Raw genomic sequence first — 19,905 nt, forward strand, 5'->3', positions numbered from 1 at the left:
AGCTTGGCCCACTCTGGCTTGTTGTGCAGCCTGTACATCAACACAGTAGTGCTTTGTGAATGTATGTGGTGTAGACCAAGTTGCTGCTCTACACATGTCATCTAGGGGAATGTTCCCTAAGAATGCCATAGATGCTCCTAGTTTTCGTGTAGAATGAGCTCTAGGAGGAACAGTTAATGTTCTCTTTGCTTTAATGTAACATATTTGTATACATCTTACAATCCATCTAGCGATGCCTGCTTTAGAGATAGGATTGCCCTTATGTGTTGGGGAAAATGCTACAAATAGTTGTTTAGTTTTCCTGAAGTTTTGTGTTCTTTCTATGTAGTACAAAATGGCTCTTTTGACATCTAGTGTATGTAGAGCCCTTTCTGCCACCGTCTGTGGCTTTGGAAAGAAGACTGGTAGTTCCACTGGCTGATTGATGTGGAATGCTGAAATTACTTTAGGCAAGAACTTTGGGTTTGTTCTAAGAACCACTTTATTCTGGTGTAACTGTAGGAATGGTTCTTGTATTGTTAATACCTGTAATTCACTTACTCTCCTGAGTGAGGTAATGGCTATAAGGAAAGCCACCTTCCATGTAAGGAATTGTATTTCGCACCTATGCATAGGTTCGAAAGGTGGCCCCATTAGTCTGGTGAGTACTACGTTGAGGTTCCAGACTGGGGAAGGTGGTAATCTTGGTGGAATGACTCTTTTAAGGCCTTCCATGAATGCTTTTATCGCTGGTACTCTGAACAGTGATATGTGCTGCCTGTTTTGTAGGTACGCTGCTATAGCTGCTAGATGTACTCTGATAGATGTGTACTCTAGATTACATTGCTGTAAGTGTAATAAGTAGCAAATAATCTCCCTTGTTGATACGTCAAGAGGGTTGATATTGTTATTAGTACAGTGTATAGCAAACCTCTTCCACTTAGCTGCATAGCATGCTCTGGTGGTTGGACGTCTCGCTTGTTTAATTATCTCCATGCAATTTGGTGGTAGATCTAAGTACCCAAATTCTAGGGTTTCAGGAGCCAGATCGCTAAGTTCAATTGAGTTGGATCTGGGTGCATTATTTCTCCATGGTTCTGTGTAAGGTGCATGGGTAGAATTCGTAGCTTTTGATGTGGCACTTGTGAGAGTTGCAGGAGCGTGGTGAACCACGGCTGTCTTGCCCACGTGGTTGCTACTAGTATCATGGTCATTGAATGTTGTTGTAGCTTTCTGACCACTAATGGGATTAGTGGGAGAGGGGGAAAAGCGTATGCAAATTTGTTGGACCAATTTATCCATAACGCATTGCCCTGCGACAGGTGATGTGGGTACCTGGACGCGAAGCTTTGGCATTTTGTGTTCTGATGAGTGGCAAAGAGGTCTATCTCTGGTTGTCCCCATCTTTGGAAGAATGGCTGCAGTATTTGCTGGTGCAGTTCCCATTCGTGTATTTGTTCCGACTGTCTGCTTAAGATGTCTGCTATCTGGTTTTGGACTCCTGGTAGGTGTTCGGCTAACAGATAGATGTTTTGAGGAATGGCCCATCTCCAAATTTCCTGTGCTAGTCTGGATAGTTGGAGAGAGTGCGTCCCCCCCTGTTTTTGAATATAATACATTGCTGTCATGTTGTCTGTTCTGATCAGGACTGCTTTGTTGGTAACATGTATTTGGAAGGCTTTCAATGCTAGAAACACTGCTAGTAGTTCTAGATGATTGATGTGCAGTCTTCTTTCCTGCACACTCCACCTTCCTTGTACTGTGTATTTGTCCATATGTGCTCCCCATCCGGTGAGCGATGCGTCCGCTGTTATTGTCACCTGTGGAATTGGTTCTAGGAACGACCGCCCCTTGGCAATGTTTGTTGTGTTCCACCACTTCAGAGAGCGGTGTGTGCGGTCGTCTACCAACACCAGATCTGTAATCTGCCCTTGAGCCTGATTCCACTGTGTCGCTAAGCATTCTTGTAGCGGACGCATTTGTAGTTTGGCATATGGTATTAGCAGTATGCAGGATGACATCATCCCTAATAGCTGCATGAACACTCTTGCTGGTAGTGAGTGTTGTGGCTGGAATCTTTGAATGACTGTAAGCATTGTTTGGATCCTGACTGGGTTGGGGTATACTTTGGCTTTTTCCGTGTCTATAGTAGCCCCCAGATATTGTTGAACCTTGTTTGGTTGTAGGTGTGACTTTGTGTAGTTCACCGTGAACCCTAGCTGGTGTAGTAGCTGAATTGTCTTTTGTGTGTTTTGAAGACATTCCTCTTGTGACTTTGCCTTTATTAGCCAGTCGTCCAAGTATGGGAAGACATGAATTTGTTGTCTTCTTAGGTGAGCTGCCACCACTGCCAGGCATTTTGTGAACACCCTTGGTGCCGTTGTGACACCAAACGGAAGGACTTTGAACTGATAATGTTGTCCTTCTACCACAAACCTGAGGTATTTCCTGTGGGCTTTGTGAATCGGGATATGAAAGTAAGCGTCTTTTAGATCCAGTGTAGAATGAAAGTCCCCTTCCTTCAGTAAAGGAAGTACCTGTTGGAGCGTGACCATGTGGAAATGTTCCGAATTTATGTATGCGTTGAGAGGTCTTAGGTCCAGTATCGGCCTTAGAGACCCATCCTTTTTGGGAATTAGGAAGTATAGGGAGTATACTCCTGTTCCTTGTTGATGCTGTGGAATCTTCTCTATGGCATGCTTTCCTAGCAGGGATAGTACTTCCTGCTTTAACAGTGTTATGTGATCTTGCTTCATTGGACGCTGTTTGGGGGGGATGTTTGGCGGGGTAGATGTGAGTTCTAGGCAATAACCATGTTGGATAATTTGTCTCACCCACCTGTCTGATGTGATGTTTTCCCAGACAGGTAGGAACTGTGATAGGCGTCCCCCGACCGGTGTTATATGGTCTGGGGGGAGCTGTATGAAGTCACTGCTTTGGGGTTGGAGAGTTGCGGTTGTTGTTGTTTCCGCGACCTCTACCCTTGTTGTTGTTACCTCTGTAGCCACCTCTTGAATTACCTCTGGGTGATGTAGGTGTAAAAGAGGTTTGTTGCTGGCTTGTACCTGTATTTTTGGATCCTCCTCTATAGGTGGACCTACGAAAGGAACCTCTTTGTGTCGGCTGTTGCAATGCTCCCATTGATTTAGCCGTTTCGGTATCCTTCTTCATCTTTTCTAAGGCCTCATCTGTCCCTGTGCCGAAAAGTGTTTTCCCATCAAAAGGTTGGTTCAGTAACGATGTTTGTACTTCTTGTTTGAACCCTGATACTCTGAGCCATGCATGTCTCCTTAACATGATGCTTGTGTTTGTAGATCTTGCTGCAGTGTCTGTCGCGTCTAGGGCGCACTTTATTGAAGTGTTAGTAATTAACTTCCCTTCTTGTATGAGTTGATCTGCCCTTTTTTGATGTTCTTTAGGGAGATGTGTGATGAGTTTCTCTAACTCATCATAATGCGCTCTGTCATACCTTGCAAGTAGTGCTTGCGTATTAGCTATGCGCCAGCTGTTTGCCGCTTGAGATGCCACTCTCTTGCCAGATGCATCTATTAGTTTAGACTCTTTGTCAGGAGGTGGAGCTTCTCCTGTAGATAAAGAGTTTGCTCTCTTACGAGCGTTTGTGACCACTAGTGAGTCTAGAGGAATTTGCCCTTTAATGTATATTGGGTCTTTTGGGGCTGCCCTATATTTTTTATCGATTCTTGGGTTCAGTACCCTAGCCCTCACTGGGTCTTTGAATATCTCTGGTGTATGAGTGAGAAGGCCCTTAAGCATTGGTAGTGTTCCTGATGTTCTTTGTGCAGTAGGTAGTGTTTCTAATAAGAAATCCTCTATTTGAGGTTCTGCATGTAGTTCTACCTTATGATATGTTGCTGCTCTATTAATGAGTTGTGCAAAACCAGTATTATCATCAGGAGGTGAAGGTTTTGAGGGATACAATTCAGGGTCGTTATTGTTATCTGACCCTACATTATACTCTTCCCATGGGTCTGCCTCCTCTGGGATTGTGTCTTCATCATGCCCAGGATGTTCCCCCTCCCCTGTGTCACTCTCTACATCTGTTGTAGGTGTAGATGGTCGTGTGGGAGGAATATTTGGCCTATTGTGAGGAAGAGGAGAAGATGGTGTGTGTCTAGGTTTGGGAGAAGGGGGAGGAGTTGTATTCGTCCCCATTGTTCTCTTCTTCGGATGAGTCTTGTCGTCCGAATGTTCATTCTTCCTCTTTTTAGGTAGTTCTGTGACTACTTTGCCAGTTTTTGGGTCAATAAACAGAGTCTTTTGTTTAGGATCGGTCCCGTGTTCCTGTGTCGGTACCGCAGTTTTCGGGTCCGAAAGGTGTTTTTTCTTTTGAATGTCCATTTGTATTTTCGGTACCGAGATTTTATTCGGATCCGATTTCTTCGGTACCGAAGATGTCCCCGGTGTCGAGGGTGTTTTCGACGCCGAAACGTGCTTCGGTGTCGACATGGACTGCTTCGACTTCGAGCTTTCCTTGACTTGGAGCTTCGGTGTCGATGTGGTCCGTTTATCGGAACCGGAACCACCATGATGGGAGACCGAGTGTTTCGGTTTCTGTTTCGTTGCCGGGCTCGAAGGCGGGGCGTTGGAAACTTTTTTCGGTTGTCTGACCGGGCTCGAAGGCGGGGTCGATACCGTGTGGGGTCTGTTTTTTGGTAAAGGGACGTCGTCACTCACGGTTTGTTGGACGTCGATTTCCTCGACGTCGGACTCGTCCGCTTCAGACCCCGCCTCGTCGGCCTCTTCTTCCTCCTCTTCTGGGTGCTGGTCCTCAAACAGCTCCGGGATTGCTTGTGACTGCATTCTCGATACCTCGTGTCTTCGGGCTCGACGGTTTCTAATCGTCGATTTTGAAGAGAACGCTGCACAGGCCTAACAGTCCCTGGATTCGTGTTCAGGGGACAAGCAGAGGTTGCACACCTCGTGTAGGTCCTTGTGTGGGAACTTAGCACCACACGTTGGACATTTTTTGAATGGAGTCCTTTCCATGGACCCCGGGCTGGACTACGTCGAGTTTCTTGTAGTCGTTGTCCTTCGAAACGCGTCGGTATGGAGTGAAGTCGCGTTCGATAACAATACCGTCGATTTGGAAAGGGTTACGCGCCGGTTATAACCTTCTTTATTGAAGTCGGTCCGGAGCGCTTCGATCCTCATCCGAACCCGATGGCGGAAAAAAACAATCTAAGGATGGAGCCGATGCCCATGCGCACTAACACCGAGAGGAGGAGTCATCTATGACGACAAAGACTTCTCCAGAAGAAAAACAAAGTGCAATCATCCGAGCCCAACACCAGATGGCGATCTATTCATAAATGTACCATCTGCAGCCCATATGCCTCGAACATTCAGGTTACTAGCAAACCCGGTTAGGATTACTTTTGCGGTTCAGTACTGGGCAACAAGGTACAGTAATGGCTTCTCTGGCTTCTCTCCTGATCACAGGTGAGTACTTCGGAATTCGGCTGATTTTATAGGAATATTTTAGAGTTTCAAAACTTCACACTTAAAAGATTTTTCGATTCAAACCAGTCAATGTTATCCTATGGCAGGAAAGTGAGTTATTGGTTTCCAGGTGAGGACTCGACCATTGAAGTTAAGGTTCTGGGCCTAGACTCAGGGGTCCCCCAGGGTCAGGTAGGTATAGTTGGTACACACTCAGCGGCATAGCTGCAGCCGGGTGCAGAGGTAGTTAGGCCCAATGTTATCCAATGAGAGGCAGGGGGCCTTCGGTTGGTGGCTGCCAGGTGCAGGGGTGTCTTTGGGCGTTGGGAAATCTTACCCTCAGCTGGTCACGGTTGGGGGGGTCCCTGGTTCTGAGGCTGCAGGCGTCGTCTGGTTCATCGAGGAGGGTCCTTGGGCACTGGACTTCAGGTCCCAGTCGCCTGGGGGACGTCCTCGTGGTCTTAGATCACTTGGGCACAGGTCGGGCTCGGCTGGTGCAGGGTGGGTTAGTCTTGTGCTTCCTGGCTGGCACTAGGGGTATGGTTGTTGAAGCAGAGCCTCTTCTTATGGGAATCCTAGTCTTTAAGAGGTTCAAGGCAGGCAGGTCCTCCGGGTGTCCCAAGGTTGCTGTCCGCAGGAGTCGCCGGGATTAAGAAGGAGCAGGTTCCAGGATCGACAGGCCGGAAGGGCTGGGGCCAAGTCAGTCGTCTTGTTGTTAGCAGCTGCATGGCGGGTCTTCTTCTTATTGATCTTCTTTCTTCTTTTCTTATCAGGATCTGAGGAAGGAAGGTTCAGGGAGCCCGTAAATACTGAATTTAGGGGTGTTACAGGTAGGCAAGGGCAGGAACCAATAGGTCCCTCGCCTGGGGTGGGTACACCCCCCTAGTCTGCTCCTCTACTGTGGGAGGGGGGCAGGAGACTAGCTGTGATTGGGCAGGGCTCCTCATCTTCAAGATGGCCTAAGCCCGGGGTCGTACTTCACCTTGCCTCTCCCACCTGATGGGTGGAGTTGGCACAGGTTGGCACACCCCCTTTTCTCACGTAGAGTTTCCCGCCAGTCTTCCCACCTGAGTTGGGGTCAGAACCGGTGGGGGCCAGTTGCTGGGCACAGAAAGTGGTCTGGAGAAGCTCACAAAGGCGGCATACCTTTGAAGCTTCCCCTGCCCATCATGGGGAGGAGACCTAGCACCTCGCCCAGGATGTGCATTGTTGCAGGCCCAGGAGAGCGGATGGCTCTCTACCTAGGGGTCCAGCAACATGTCTGATGTGTGGCAGCCTAGGCAGCCTCTCAGACAAGACGTGGATTGTAGGTTAGGTTCAGGGGGCAACTTTAAGTCGACCTTTGTTGTGCATTTGACATTAAATCCCACACTGACATCAGTGTGGATTTAATGTGCTGAGAAGTTTGATATCAAACTTCTCAGTCTTCAGTGAAGCCATCTTGGTGCTGTGGAGTTCGTAATGACAACCTCAAGCACCATATACTCTTAATGGCGGCACTGCACTTACAGTGCCCAGGTATGGCCCTGGGTACTGTAGGGGCACAGGGCTCATGCACCTGTGCCCACACCACTGGCATAGTGCACCCACCTAGAGGGGTGACTGATGGATGCCGGGGCAGTGTGTTTGTGGGCATGGCACATAGGGATGTGTGCCATGTCGACTCTTTGTTTAGTTCTGCACCAAGACACTCAGTCTGCAAAGGCAGTGTGTGTGTGTGCCCGGGTACAGGGCCCCTAAGGTTGGCACAATAAGTGCTGCAGCCCTTAGGGGTCTTCTCTGGTCACCATGCTCTGGGTACCTAGGGTACCATTAACCAGGGGCTGAGATGTGGCTAGAGATGCCAATTGGGTTTTAGTTTCAACACAGTTATAGGGAAGGAACACAGGTACTGGGCACCTAGTTGGCAGGAGTCCAGGGCACACTCAGTCAAAGCACATCAGCAATTCAGAAATAAGTGGGGGCATACCATGCAAGAAAGATGGCACTTTCTCACACTCTTTTATTGCCTGAGTCAAAGTTACCCAACTGCTGGACCCCAGAAAGGCACAGGGAATTAGTCGATCTCTGAGCTGTTACTGATTAATGTTCAAACCAGATGTCTTCACCATTTCAAGCCAGGTACATCAAACTTTAAAACGAAGTAAGTAACACAAATATGACTAAAGGGATATTATTCAGGTCATGAACCTGAACTAAGACTGCTGAGGCAGCAATTCATCCCAAGCCAGACAATAGCCACACTGGATTTAAGACTTACATCAAGTGATCCATGTCACCCCCAATTCCAATGAAAAACAGTATTTCACATTCACTCAAATGTCCATTATGCAGACAAACATGAAAACACAGTTTCCAATTAGGATGTTGCCGTTTATGCATGCAATTAGCAGGACAGCATCTTATGCTTCAAAGGCCTGTACCAAAAGAGAGGTGTGCAAGCACAGCAACCACTGGCACTTAAGGAGAATGATGCTAGCAAATATCAAAGCAACCTCATATCTGGCATAGAAGGCTTGTAATAAAAATAATAGTTTCAAGAAAGCATTTTACAGCTTTAGGCCGATACCTGGTCTATGATTTTTCCAGTAGTGATTATGGGAAGAATATCATCAAGGTGCTTATGTGCAAACTCCACTGGGTCCAATTTCATCTTGAGAAGCAAAGCTGGCCAGAGGCCAGGTTGGGCGCCTACTGCAAGGTAAAAGAAGAGGAAATAACGATCTAACTACAATAACTGGGAAACAAATCAATAGTTATGCGGAAGACAAAAGGATAAGTTACTTACCTGTAATCCTAGTTCTCTTCCAAGGGTATACTCATCAAAGTCATAAGCAGTGAATTATCCCCGCCCATGTGTGGGACCCCGGAGCCTATAACAATATATATAATAAATAACTATGCAGTCCTATAAATACAAACTAAAAACAGGGGCAAACAGCCAGAAAATAACTTTGCCATACTTGTATAGTAACACACTAGATAAGAAAACTTGTAATAGAGACCATACAGCCACATGGCTTCATACAAGAATTTCTTTATTTTCCAGAACAAGGAAAAAAAACGCAAGTTTTTGCAGGCAGTTTGGCCCATAGACTGCATAGGAATTACTGTCCTGGGACAGAAAAGCAATCTGGCACCTCGCCTTTAAGACTTCCAAGAATCTAGGTACTTTGCCTTTAAAAACCTCGGAGAGCCCTATGCTCCCAGCATGCACCACAGGTGACAGTTAGGTCAGTTCTTTTGTAAAGGCGAGTAACATATCTCTTAAAACCAGTACTAAACATTGCTAGACCGGGGAGGAGGGCCGTTGCTTATGACTTTGATGAGTATACCCCTGGAAGAGAACTAGATTACAGGTAAGTAACTTATCCTTCTCTTCCAGGGGATACTCATCAATAGTCATAAGCAGTGAATAGAATAGCAAGCCCATACCCCACACTTCGCGGACTAGCAATGTAGCACTACAAATAAAAACCAATCTTAAAGTAATAGGTACCAATAATTAACCAAACAGATTCCTCAGAGATGCTTGACCTACTTGCGCATCTGCCCGAGTATCTGAATCTAAGCAGTAATGGCGAGAAAAAAAGTATGAACAGACCGCCATGTAGCTGCTTTGCAAATTTCTGCTATGGGCACATTTCTGAGGAGAGCCGTAGTTGAGGCCTTTCCCCTGGTTGAATGAGCCCTCGGCCTTCCTTGAAGAACTTTATTAGCTAACTGATAAGTCAAGGAAATACAAGAAACTATCCACCTTGAGAAGGACCTCTTAGAAGCTGCCAAGCCCGTATTAATAGGACCATAATTGACAAATAATATGTCCGTCTTTCTAATACTTTTAGTTTTATCTAGGTAGAACTTCAACACCCTCTAAAGGTCTAAAGAATGTAAGGCCCTCTCAGGGGCGTAGAGGGATTGGGAAAGAAAGTAGGTAATGTGATTCCCTGATTGAGGTGGAACTCTGACACCACCTTTGGCAAAAAACTAGGGTGAGTTCTAAGAACCACCCTATTCGCATGAAATACTGTGTAGGGTTCCTTACAGCACAGAGCTTGCAATTCACTTACTCTGCGAACAGAAGTGATTGCGACCAAGAAAGCCACTTTCCAAGATAAGTGCTGCAAAGAAGACCTATGTATTGGCTCAAAAGGTGTTCCCATCAGTTTGGTCAAGACCACATTGAACTCCCACAGAGGAGACGGCACTCGCACTGGTGGATACACCTTTTTTAGACCTTCTAAAAAATCCTTGATCACTGGCATCTTGAAGAAAGAGCCCTGTGTAGGGGACTTTCTGTACGCTGTGATATCTGCTAAGTGTACCATGATGGAGGAGAATTGCAGCCCGACTTAGCCAGATATAACAAATATGGCAGAATGACTTGCTCCTGACCAGAGACTGGGTCATGTCTGTTATTCACACACCAGATGTGGAAACGCTTCCATTTGAAAGTGTAGGAAGCTCTAGTAGAAGGTCTTTTAGCCTCCTTGAGGATGTTCATACAGTCATCTGGTAAGTCTAAATGCCCATACTGCAAGACCTCAGGAGCCATGCGGTCAGCCGCAGCGAGGGAAGGCAGGGATGGAACACCTTCCCTTAACTCTTGGACAGCAGGTCCGGATGGCAAGGCAACCTCTGAGGTAGAACTTCGGAGAGCTGCAGAAGGTCCGGGTACCACCACTGGCGCGGCCACTCCGGAGCTATCAGTATCATCCTGGATGTGGTCCTGTAGAATTTGGTGATCACCACTGGAATGAGAGGCAGTGGAGTAAAGGCATAAAGTAAGTTCTGGGTCCAACTCATCAGCAGCGCATTCCCACTCGAACCTGTTTGGGGAAACCTGGATGCGTAGACGGGGCATTTGGCGTTTGTTGCGTCTGCGAACAAGTCTATGTCTGGAAAACCCCAGCGTTGAAAAATGTCGAGAGCCACTACGTTGTTGAGCACCCAGTCGTGCGCTTCTACGAACTCTCTGCTGAGGAAGTCCGCCTGAACATTTAGGGCACCTGGGACGTGAACTGCCTTGATGGTCAGATATCTCGCCAGTAACCACTTCCAAATTGCTTGCGCCTCCTGGGACAGAACTCTGGATCTGGTGCCTCCCTGCTTGTTCAGGTAAAACATTGTTGTGGTGTTGACCGTCGGAACCAAGAGGGAGCTGGATCTCAGAGACGGGAAGAAGGATTTGAGAGCCAGCTGGACTGCTCTCAGTTCCAGGAAGTTGATATGATAACCCTTCTCCGTGTCCGATCACCGGCCCTGTACCTGGAGGTGATCCATATCGGCACCCCAGCCCTGCAGTGAGGCGTCTGTCACGATAGTTTGTGTTGGAGTCTCTTGGTGAAAAAAAGACCCCTTGCAGAAGATTCGCTCTCCTTGTCCACCATCTGATAGAGTCCTTGGCCGACTGTGGAAGTGCAATCCGATCTTCCCACTTCCCTGAAGCCTGCGCCCACTGGTCCTCCAGAGCCTGTTAAAGAGGACGCATGTGCAATCTCGCATTGGGGACAATGAAGATGTACGAGGCCATGGTTCCTAGGAGAGAGGACACTTGTCTGACCGTAGGGAGAAGAGTCAGAAGAAGGTCCTGAGACTTCTTCCTGATAGATATGAATCTCTCCTCCGAAGGACACACGTTTCCTTCCAGTATGTCCAGGGACGATCCCAGATAGTGAATGTTCGGAGTAGGGTTGAGAACTGATTTCTTGTAATTGACTTGAAGACCCAGGCTGTTTAGAATGTGAAGCGTGACAGACAGATGCAACTGAAGAAGAGATGGAGTGGAACTCTTCAGAAGCCAGTCGTCGAGGTATGGGTAAATGAAAATTCCTCGTTTGCGCAGACAAGCTGCCACCACTGCCATGCACTTTGAAAACGTTCTTGGTGCTGAATTGAGTCCAAATGGCAGAACTCGAAACTGATAATGATGCTGAGCCACTTGAAAACTGAGAAACTTTCGATGCTTCCTGGACAGTGGAATGTGGAAGTAAGCGTCCTGTAAATCTATGGAGCACATCCAGTCTCCTTGATGTAAATGTGGAAAGATCTGGTGAAGAGCCAGCATCCGGAACTTTTCCTTTCTTATGTATCTGTTTAAGATGCGAAGATCCAGGATAGGCCTGTACTCCACAAAGGCACCCTTTTTCTCGACCAGGAAGAAACGAGAGTATATGCCCTGGCGCTTCTATTGGACTGGGACACTTTCTATAGCTTCTTTTTCTAGAAGACTGCGTACCTCCTTTTAAAGTATGGGATGACACGATCCGAGAGCCCTCAGAGGGATAGAAGGAGGAGGAGTCTTGAAACATAGCAGAAATCAATTTTCTACAATATTTAGCACCCACTTATCGTTTGTTATCTTTCGCCACTCCTCCAGAAATCCAACGATACTTCCTCCTACCGGAGTGGTCAACACGTTTAGATGAAGTAACTGCTCATTGTTTGGCTGGTTGCTTTGAGGTAGAGACCTGTTGTCTTATTGTTGCCTCTTCCTCTCCCTGGGTGTGTCTGCTGAAAATGAGACCTTTGCTGCTGCTGCTGCCCTTGCGACGACCACTGGTTCGATTGACCTTTCTGTTGGAATTGACGCTTATCATTGGGACGAAAACGTTTGCGAAATTCTTTCTTTTTTTCGAGACCCACCGCCTTAACTGGGTGCAATTCCGCCTTCATTTTCGTCATCTCCTCGTCCGCATGAGGACCGAAGAGTGAAGAACCATTAAACGGCAAGTTGGTGATTTTTCTCTGCCCCTCTGGTTTAAGGCCTGTTAGCCGTAGCCATGAAGCTCGTCTTGAACAGACACCATGAGCGTATCCGTGAGCAGTAAATTCAGCCCCATCCGCTGAAGCGCTGATCATCTGGTTAGCGACAAGACCTCCTTCCTGCAAGATTTCTCGAAAGTCTTGCTGATCTTCTTTTGGAAGTTTGTCAACAAAACGATTGTATCTTCCCAAAAGAGCCGACGGACTGGATATCTTCATAAAGGAGGCCGATGTGTTGCAGATGTTTCTGCCCATGGAATCCATAACTTTACTGTCCTTATCAGGAGGAGCGGAGGATGAAGAAATCGATGACTGCCTGACTGCCTTTTTCTCGCCGCTGCCACAATGATGGAATCTGGGGGAGGATCTGAACGAAGGAATAATGGGTCCTGTTCAGGAGCCTTATACTTTTTAGCTATACGTGAAGGCACAGACCCCACTGTTGCAGGAGCGAAGGCCTTGCTGGGGAACGGTGATGTAGAGTCTCAAAGATCACTGTGGTGGATACCTTGGGTACCGACATCTCTATATTTTATTTCTTCGCTCCTCGACATAACACCTCATTAAAGGTAGTGAGATCATCCACAGGTGAAACCCGTGATGGAGGTGTACAAGTACAAGTAGGAGAGTAATCTCTCCTAGAGGACTTGGTAGTTGAAGTAGACCAAGTGTGAGGTCTTCGGGGACTCCTCCTTGAAGAAGAATGCAAGGATCTAGATCTGTCCCTTGAATGCCTCCGACGGGATCGTGGAGAGCGTGATCTTGGAGGTTCGGCACCGACGGGGAACAAGCTGGAATCTTCCTTTTTTTCGACGTAGAAGAGGCAGTCTTCAACAGATGTCGATGCTTTTGATGAGAGGAGGGCTCTTGATCCCCAAGGCCACTTTCTGGATGTGTTTTTCCTCTCTCCATGACCGCCTGAAGCCGAATTCTCTCCCTATCACGGAAAGTTCTTGAAGAAAGCTTCTGGCAATGATGACAAGGGTCCACCTTATGAGAGGAAGGAAAACAGGCTATACACACAGAGTGTGGATCTGATCTAGTCATCTTTTTTCCACAAGATGGAAAATTTCTGAAGAGAGCTGGCATTTTGACAGAAAAAGATGACAAGTTTCTGTAAGAAAATGAAGAAAAACCTTCCACCAGCACAGGAGGAATGCTAAACAGCAAGAAAATGAACAATTTCTGACTAAAAAGCAAAAAAACGGTCGAGCTCAAGCTCCAGGATCCTCACAGAAGGAGCCGGAAAAAAGAACTGACCTAACTGTCACCTGTGGTGCATGCTGGGAGCATAGGGCTCTCTGAGGTTCTTAAAGGCAAAGTACCTAGATTCTTGGAAGTCTTAAAGGTGAGGTGCCAGTTTGCTTTTCTGTCCCAGGACAGTAATTCCTATGCAGTCTATAGGCCAAACTGCCTGCAAAAACTTGTGTTTTTTTTTCCTTGTTCTGGAAAATAAAGAAATTCTTGTATGAAGCCATGTGGGTGTAGGGCCTCTATTACAAGTTTTCTTATCTAGTGTGTTACTATACAAGTATGGCGAACTTATTTTCTGGCTGTTTGCCCCTGTTTTTAGTTGGTATTTATAGGACAGCATAGTTATTTATTATATTTATATATGTATATATATTGTTATAGGCTCCGGGGTCCCGCACATGGGCGGGGATAATTCACTGCTTATGACTTTGATGAGTATACCCATGGAAGAGAACCATGGATACATTCTGAGGAATCACACATTTATACACACCAACCAAAATTGCCCTTGGCACAACCCCCATGCACCTTCCTTTAACAGTGGGTGAGACAAATCCCCCACACAGACACTGCAGCCAGACCAACACATCCACCTTCTTGCTATGATCGCGTCTTCCAACCGTACAGATGGACTATAAGCCTAAAGCCCATAACCATGAACAAACTCCACTTACACATGCCCCACCAAGGAAAGAAAGACTAACACCCACACACAATTTCAAAGGAAACAATTTACTCATGTAGCAAAAAATACAATTAGACATGTCTGCATACACAGCAAAACATTGCTTACCTGCTGTAATGATCTTTCTGGTGAATACTTTTAGCTAAATGTAGATTCCTCGCCTGTAAAATAATCCTAGGTGACAGACAGGATTTGAAAACCTAAAAGTTCTCAAGTCGCCAGTAAGGGTTGCTGGCTTCATTCCAATACCTGGAAGTCATGTTGGATGTAGTCACCAAGGCCATACTGCACCTTTCCTGGCACAGAACTTATGTCTCCACTCATTTTTTCCAAGCCTTCCATTTGAGTGGATAGACCGACATTAAGTAGGTCAGGTCCAAACTTGAATTGGGACCTTATTTACTTTCCCTAAAACAGTTCCATAGAACAGGGAGGCAGGCAGTAACAGTGAGCAATCTGCAGGTATATAGAATATCCACAGAAGGATTGTTACTACAGGTAAGAAATATGTTCTTCTGATTGATTCTTCCACCAGCAAATTCTCCACCTGTACTATATATTCCAAAGCAGTGCTCTTCCCGGGGGAAGAATAGAGGATGGTTAGATAAGGAAGTCCTGCAGTACTGATGTGGCAAAGGGGCTGTCCCTATGCACTTCTAAATTTAGGCTGCAATACCCAGCAAAAGTGTCTAGGGATACCCATGTAGGTACCTTGCAGATCTCTGCAATAAGAGGCTGAAGATTTGGCCCTAGTGGAATGAGCGCTGAACCCTTCTGAGTGTTGTTTCTCGGCCAAGGCATAGCAGGTCTTGCTGTAGAGGATGATCCATCTGGATAGCATCAGTTTCTGGCCTGCTTTGCCTTTCTTGGCATCGCAGTACCCAACAGAGAGCTTGTCATCCAGTCGCATATCCTCGCGTGGCAAGAAAGAAACAGACCACCCACCAAAAATCCAACCTATGAAGCCGCTCCTTCTAATTTGTGTGGAGGTGCAAGGGATAAAAGATCAGTAGGGTGATGGGCTGACCTATGTATAAGTAGTCAGTACTTTGGGAAGAAAATCAGGGCTTGACAGAGCTCAAGTACTGTAATTCACTGACCCATCTCACCAAGGTAATTGCCAACAAAAATGCGCTTTTCTTTTTTTAACGTTTACATCCGCGACCGGCGACTGTAAAGGTGGTTAAATGGAGACTCCAACAAAAACTTGACTAGTAGATCAAAGTCGCAATGGGCACACAAAAAGGGAGTTGGCAGATAAAAATGAGTTAACCCCTTCAGAGAACTTATCACAGTAGGAAATATGAACATGAAAGGTAGAGCTGGGAGACAGAGGAACAGCAAAAATGCCTTAACTAAGCCAACATCAGACCACCCCTGGGCTAGGAAGAGAGTGAAATTAAAAATCTGGGCCAAATGACACTGAATAGGATCTATGCTGCTGTCCGCGCAGCATGAAAGAAAGCTGTTCCATCTTCCAGAATAAACAGATTTTTATGGAGCAGCGACTAGCTGACAGGATTATGTCGACCACCTCCAATCGAAGCTAAAAGGAGCATAAATGTCCGCACTCAATCTCTAGGCATGAAGGTGGAGGCCTTGGAAATTTGGGCAATGCACCTGTGACGGGGAGGACCCGGACTCGGGCCCTCCTGGTCTACCTGTTAATCTCTCCCCTCTTTTTGCCCAGCATACAGACTTATGGAAGACGCCAGGGGACACGACGCACAACCCAGGGTCACCTACTCCGGACCCGTGTTTCTTTAATTGGGCGGAGCTGGAACCAGCCCCCGCCCACCGGCAAAGCCCAGCCCAGACTCGGCTCAGGTGTGTGATACACCCGCAGGAGGAGAGAGTTGTGGAGGAGGAGACGAAGCGGAAGGAGCGGACTGGAGATCGGGAATTTCGGGAGACTGGTGGACGGCGGAGGAGAGGTCGGAGGACGAGGAGGCGCGAGGAGAGTCGAGGAAGGAGAAGGCGACCCCGGAAGAGCGGATCCTGGAAGGAGACGGAGACGGAGACCGTGACTCCAAAGACAAGCCGGGAGGCCAACGGGACGGTGCAGCGCCCAGCCACACTTCCCGAGAAGTGTGGCTAGAACAGGTACGGGCTCGCTTCACGGGCTGGGCGGGACGGAGGTGGAGCAAACCTCCCTGTGGGAGCATTCGGCACGACTAGTCTGTTAAAACCCCCCCCTCACTTACCGGCACTGTTACTGGGTTTCTAAACAGCACGTGTGTGTCCTCACTACCCCTCCCCTTAAGCACCGGCAAGAGGGCGCCGCACTAACGCTGGTGTCCTTTTCTTCCTGGTACCTGTTGAACCGGCGAGGACAACGGCGGAGGGTCGGCCTACAAATCCCAGGAGACACCGGGAGCGGAGACTGGGAACAACGAGAAGCATAATTGGGGAGAACGAAGAACCCCTCCCTTTCTACCGCCTACCAGCACAAAAACGGCGATTGTATAAAATAAAGCCTGCTTTGCCAAGCACTCCGGTGTCCGTGAGTTTACTCGATCCCCCAGGCGAAGTGCCACAAGTGGTGGAGAATGCGGGCATAGACGCAACGATCCAGGATACAAAGATGGAAGAAATGATACAGGCCCTCATCAAAGGGCAGGAACAGTTGGGATGGGCTGTGGAGCAACAGCTCGCCTCCGCCCAACTGGACAGAGACACATTCAGAAACACAGTGGTGACCAGGCTAGAGGGGTTACAGCCGACCGGTGGACCTGTCATCGCCCAGTCCAGAGACGTCCGTCCACAGCCCACCCCCTCGGGTATCTCCCTGCAAAAGTACGTGGCCGGGGAGGACCCAGATGCCTTCATGATGAACTTTGAGAGAGTGGCTCAGGCATGCGGGTGGCCTCTAGAGAAATGGCCGTTTTTTCTTGCGCCCCTACTTACCGGAGAGGCGCAGGCGGCCTATCAGGTCGCCAACAGCTCCGGACAGACGCCGTATGGACAAATAAAGGAGATTATTCTTGACCATTTAGGGTTGGACGCTGAGGCTTACCGGGTGCGTTTTCGCAAAGAAAGAGGCCTCCCCGGAGACAATCCTAAGACACGGTTTTACAGGCTGAAAACCGCGGCCGACAAATGGCTCAGCCCCATGACCAGCACCAAAGAGGAAATAATGGACAGAATATACCTCGAGCAATTCCTCGAGGCACTACCCTATGGGACACAGAGGTGGCTGAGACAACACTCCAACCTATCCACCAAACAGGCAATGGAGATGGCAACGACTTTCTATAGAGCCCAGCCCCGTCTGCATACCACGGAACCTGAGAAGGCAGCTAAACCGACCCTCCGGCCAGAGCGTCGGGCCTCGAGGGCCCCCAGGACTCCCTCCTATACGTTCTGTTCTCCCAGAGATGCCCCCCTTTCGGGGTCCTCAATGCTTTGACTGTGGAGCATGGGGTCACATCGCCCGCGCCCCCAAAAACGACCCCAGGAGGAACCCATGGACGTTGGGTACATGCCAAAAGCAGTCACGTACACCGCCGAACTCGGAGGTTCATACCACGTGAGTGTCATGGTCAATGGAACAGCTGTCAGTGCGCTCCTAGATTCGGGATGTAAACAATCAGTCATACAAGGATGTTTCGTGAGACCCCTCCAGATAATGCCTGATGCGACAGTCTATATCAAATGCGTTCACGGTGACGTCAAGGGTTACCCGGTGGCGTATATACCCATCGAACTGGAAGGCCACACCCTGTTAGTGGTGAAGGTTGGGGTGTTGGATGCCCTTCCAGAGAAACTCATTCTAGGGACAGACAACCCCCATTTCTTAGAGGTGTTCAAGGGCCAAGTATTGGAGGGCAGGAACCCCAAAACCCCTCCCCTTCCGGCCCTGATAGCTCCTGACCCCTGGGAAGGCGACAGAAGTTTCAGATTCGCCCAAGCTAACGATACCAACCTATTCAACGCCTGGGAGCAAGCCCATGCAGAGCAAAATAACCCCCAACCTCGTTATCCCCGCTTCCTGATCAAAGACGATCTTCTGTACCGACAAGCAAAGCAGGAAGATCCGCTCCAACTGATCGTCCCTACGTGCTTCAGGGAACAGATTATGTTTTACGCGCACTCGCACCTGTTGGCCGGTCACACAGGTAGTGAGAAGACCACAGAGAACGTGTTGCGCAGCTTTTTTTGTCTGAGACGCGGCTCATTTTGCCGAACGTGGATGTAAGATTGGCTCGTACTTCGACTAAGAGAAGCACCTCCTCTGCCCTGAATTGGATTCGCAAGATACCTTTCCTATTCAGTAAAAGCCTGAGGTTTGCCATCACCGACGAAATTAATTTCGGTCAACGGTCCATTTGAACCTCCCACGTTGACCTGCAGGGGATTAATACCCTTGTCCAGACGCCTCATTTTCAAAGCGTGGATTAATTCTGAAGGCGTCAGAAGTATATACCCCATTTATTGGAACACATGAAGCATTGAATATTGGTGTTCCAACATTGGCCTGACGTCCGCTATTAACCATTTATGGTTATCGATCCAGTCCTTACCTGCCCCTTATCCTTTGTCCTGAAGAAGACCCGTAGCAGAGGCCTAGAAATTGCCCGTATTGCGTTAGGGTCGAAACGTCGACGACTACCCCCCATCCCAGCCTACACCCACCTTCTTATTCCAATTGTAAATTATGTATATAATAATGTATGGGTAGGCTTTCTTGTGTTCTAAATGGCAAATTTTGCCCTTTGATTGTATCAATCTATTCTGCATTTATTCTTTCAATTGTTTTTCATTTCACTTGAGCACCCCCTTTTTCTGAATCTATCACTTATTCATTGTCATTAATAATTGCTCTGGATCGTCAAAAATTCTTTTTAGTATGTAAATAAATTTGTGATATATAACAATTTTGTTTTTGAAAATTTATATGTTGGGTTTAATGCATTGAATACTGCTGGTTGTAAGTTACACATCTCCTATGGGGCAAATTGACTTTGCCAAAGATTGAATTTGCTACAAAAATAACTGCAGGGTGTACATTTATTGTGTCTTGATTGAAATCCAGGACCCTTTTCGATATACAAATTGCTACCCAGGTCCTGTGACTAATTGGGTTAACCCCAATGATTCAATGTGCTTTTTTTGTCCAGGCATATATCAGGATATCAAGACCCACTGTCAAACCTGTGACATATGTCAGCGCAAAAATACAAAAAGACCACCAGCGGTTCCTCTGCAACCTCTTCCTATCATAGGAACACCATTCGAGAGAGTAGGCATGGACCTCATAGGACCCCTACCCAAAACAAAGAGGGGGCATCAATACGCCCTGGTAATCGTGGATTACTCAACTCGCTTCCCAGAAGCCTTTCCTCTGAAGGACCCCACATCCCGGAACATAGCTGAGAAATTCATGGAACTGTTCTCAAGAGTGGGATTCCCGAAAGAGGTCCTAACGGATCAAGGGACACCGTTCATGTCACGAGTCATGAAAGAAGTATGCCAGCTCCTAGGTCTCCACCAGATCCGGACGTCGGTTTATCATCCTCAAACGGACGGACTGGTGGAGCGATATAACGGGACCCTGAAGTCGGTGCTGAAAAAAATGCTCGCAGTGAACGGAACAGATTGGGACTTGCTGTTGCCTTTAGCGTTATACGTTATCAGGGGCCAGAAACAGAGTAGTTTGGGCTGTTCCTCTTTTGAGATGCTGTACGGCAGACAGCCCAGGAGCCTGTTGGAGATGACCAAAGAAGTGTGGGAAGCAGAATCATCGGGAGAAACCAGAACCC

The 19,905-nt window shown here is 47.6% G+C and overlaps 1 protein-coding gene across 2 annotated transcripts in view; it reads right to left on the minus strand.

The window, feature by feature from the left end:
* The window catches only part of GCN1 (GCN1 activator of EIF2AK4), a 728,660-nt gene that overhangs the window by 412,223 nt on the left and 296,532 nt on the right, over window positions 1-19,905 (minus strand). Inside the window, exon 20 of one of the 2 annotated variants that reach the window (XM_078667658.1) lies at window positions 8,009-8,133. In XM_078667658.1, coding sequence (XP_078523784.1) covers window positions 8,009-8,133 — 125 coding nt within the window. The remainder of the gene's footprint in view (window positions 1-8,008; window positions 8,134-19,905) is intronic. The other variant, XM_078667659.1, reaches the window with a different exon arrangement.

Source organism: Lissotriton helveticus, chromosome 11 (genome assembly GCF_964261635.1).
Source record: "Lissotriton helveticus chromosome 11, aLisHel1.1, whole genome shotgun sequence".
Classification (NCBI taxonomy): Eukaryota; Metazoa; Chordata; class Amphibia; order Caudata; family Salamandridae; genus Lissotriton; species Lissotriton helveticus.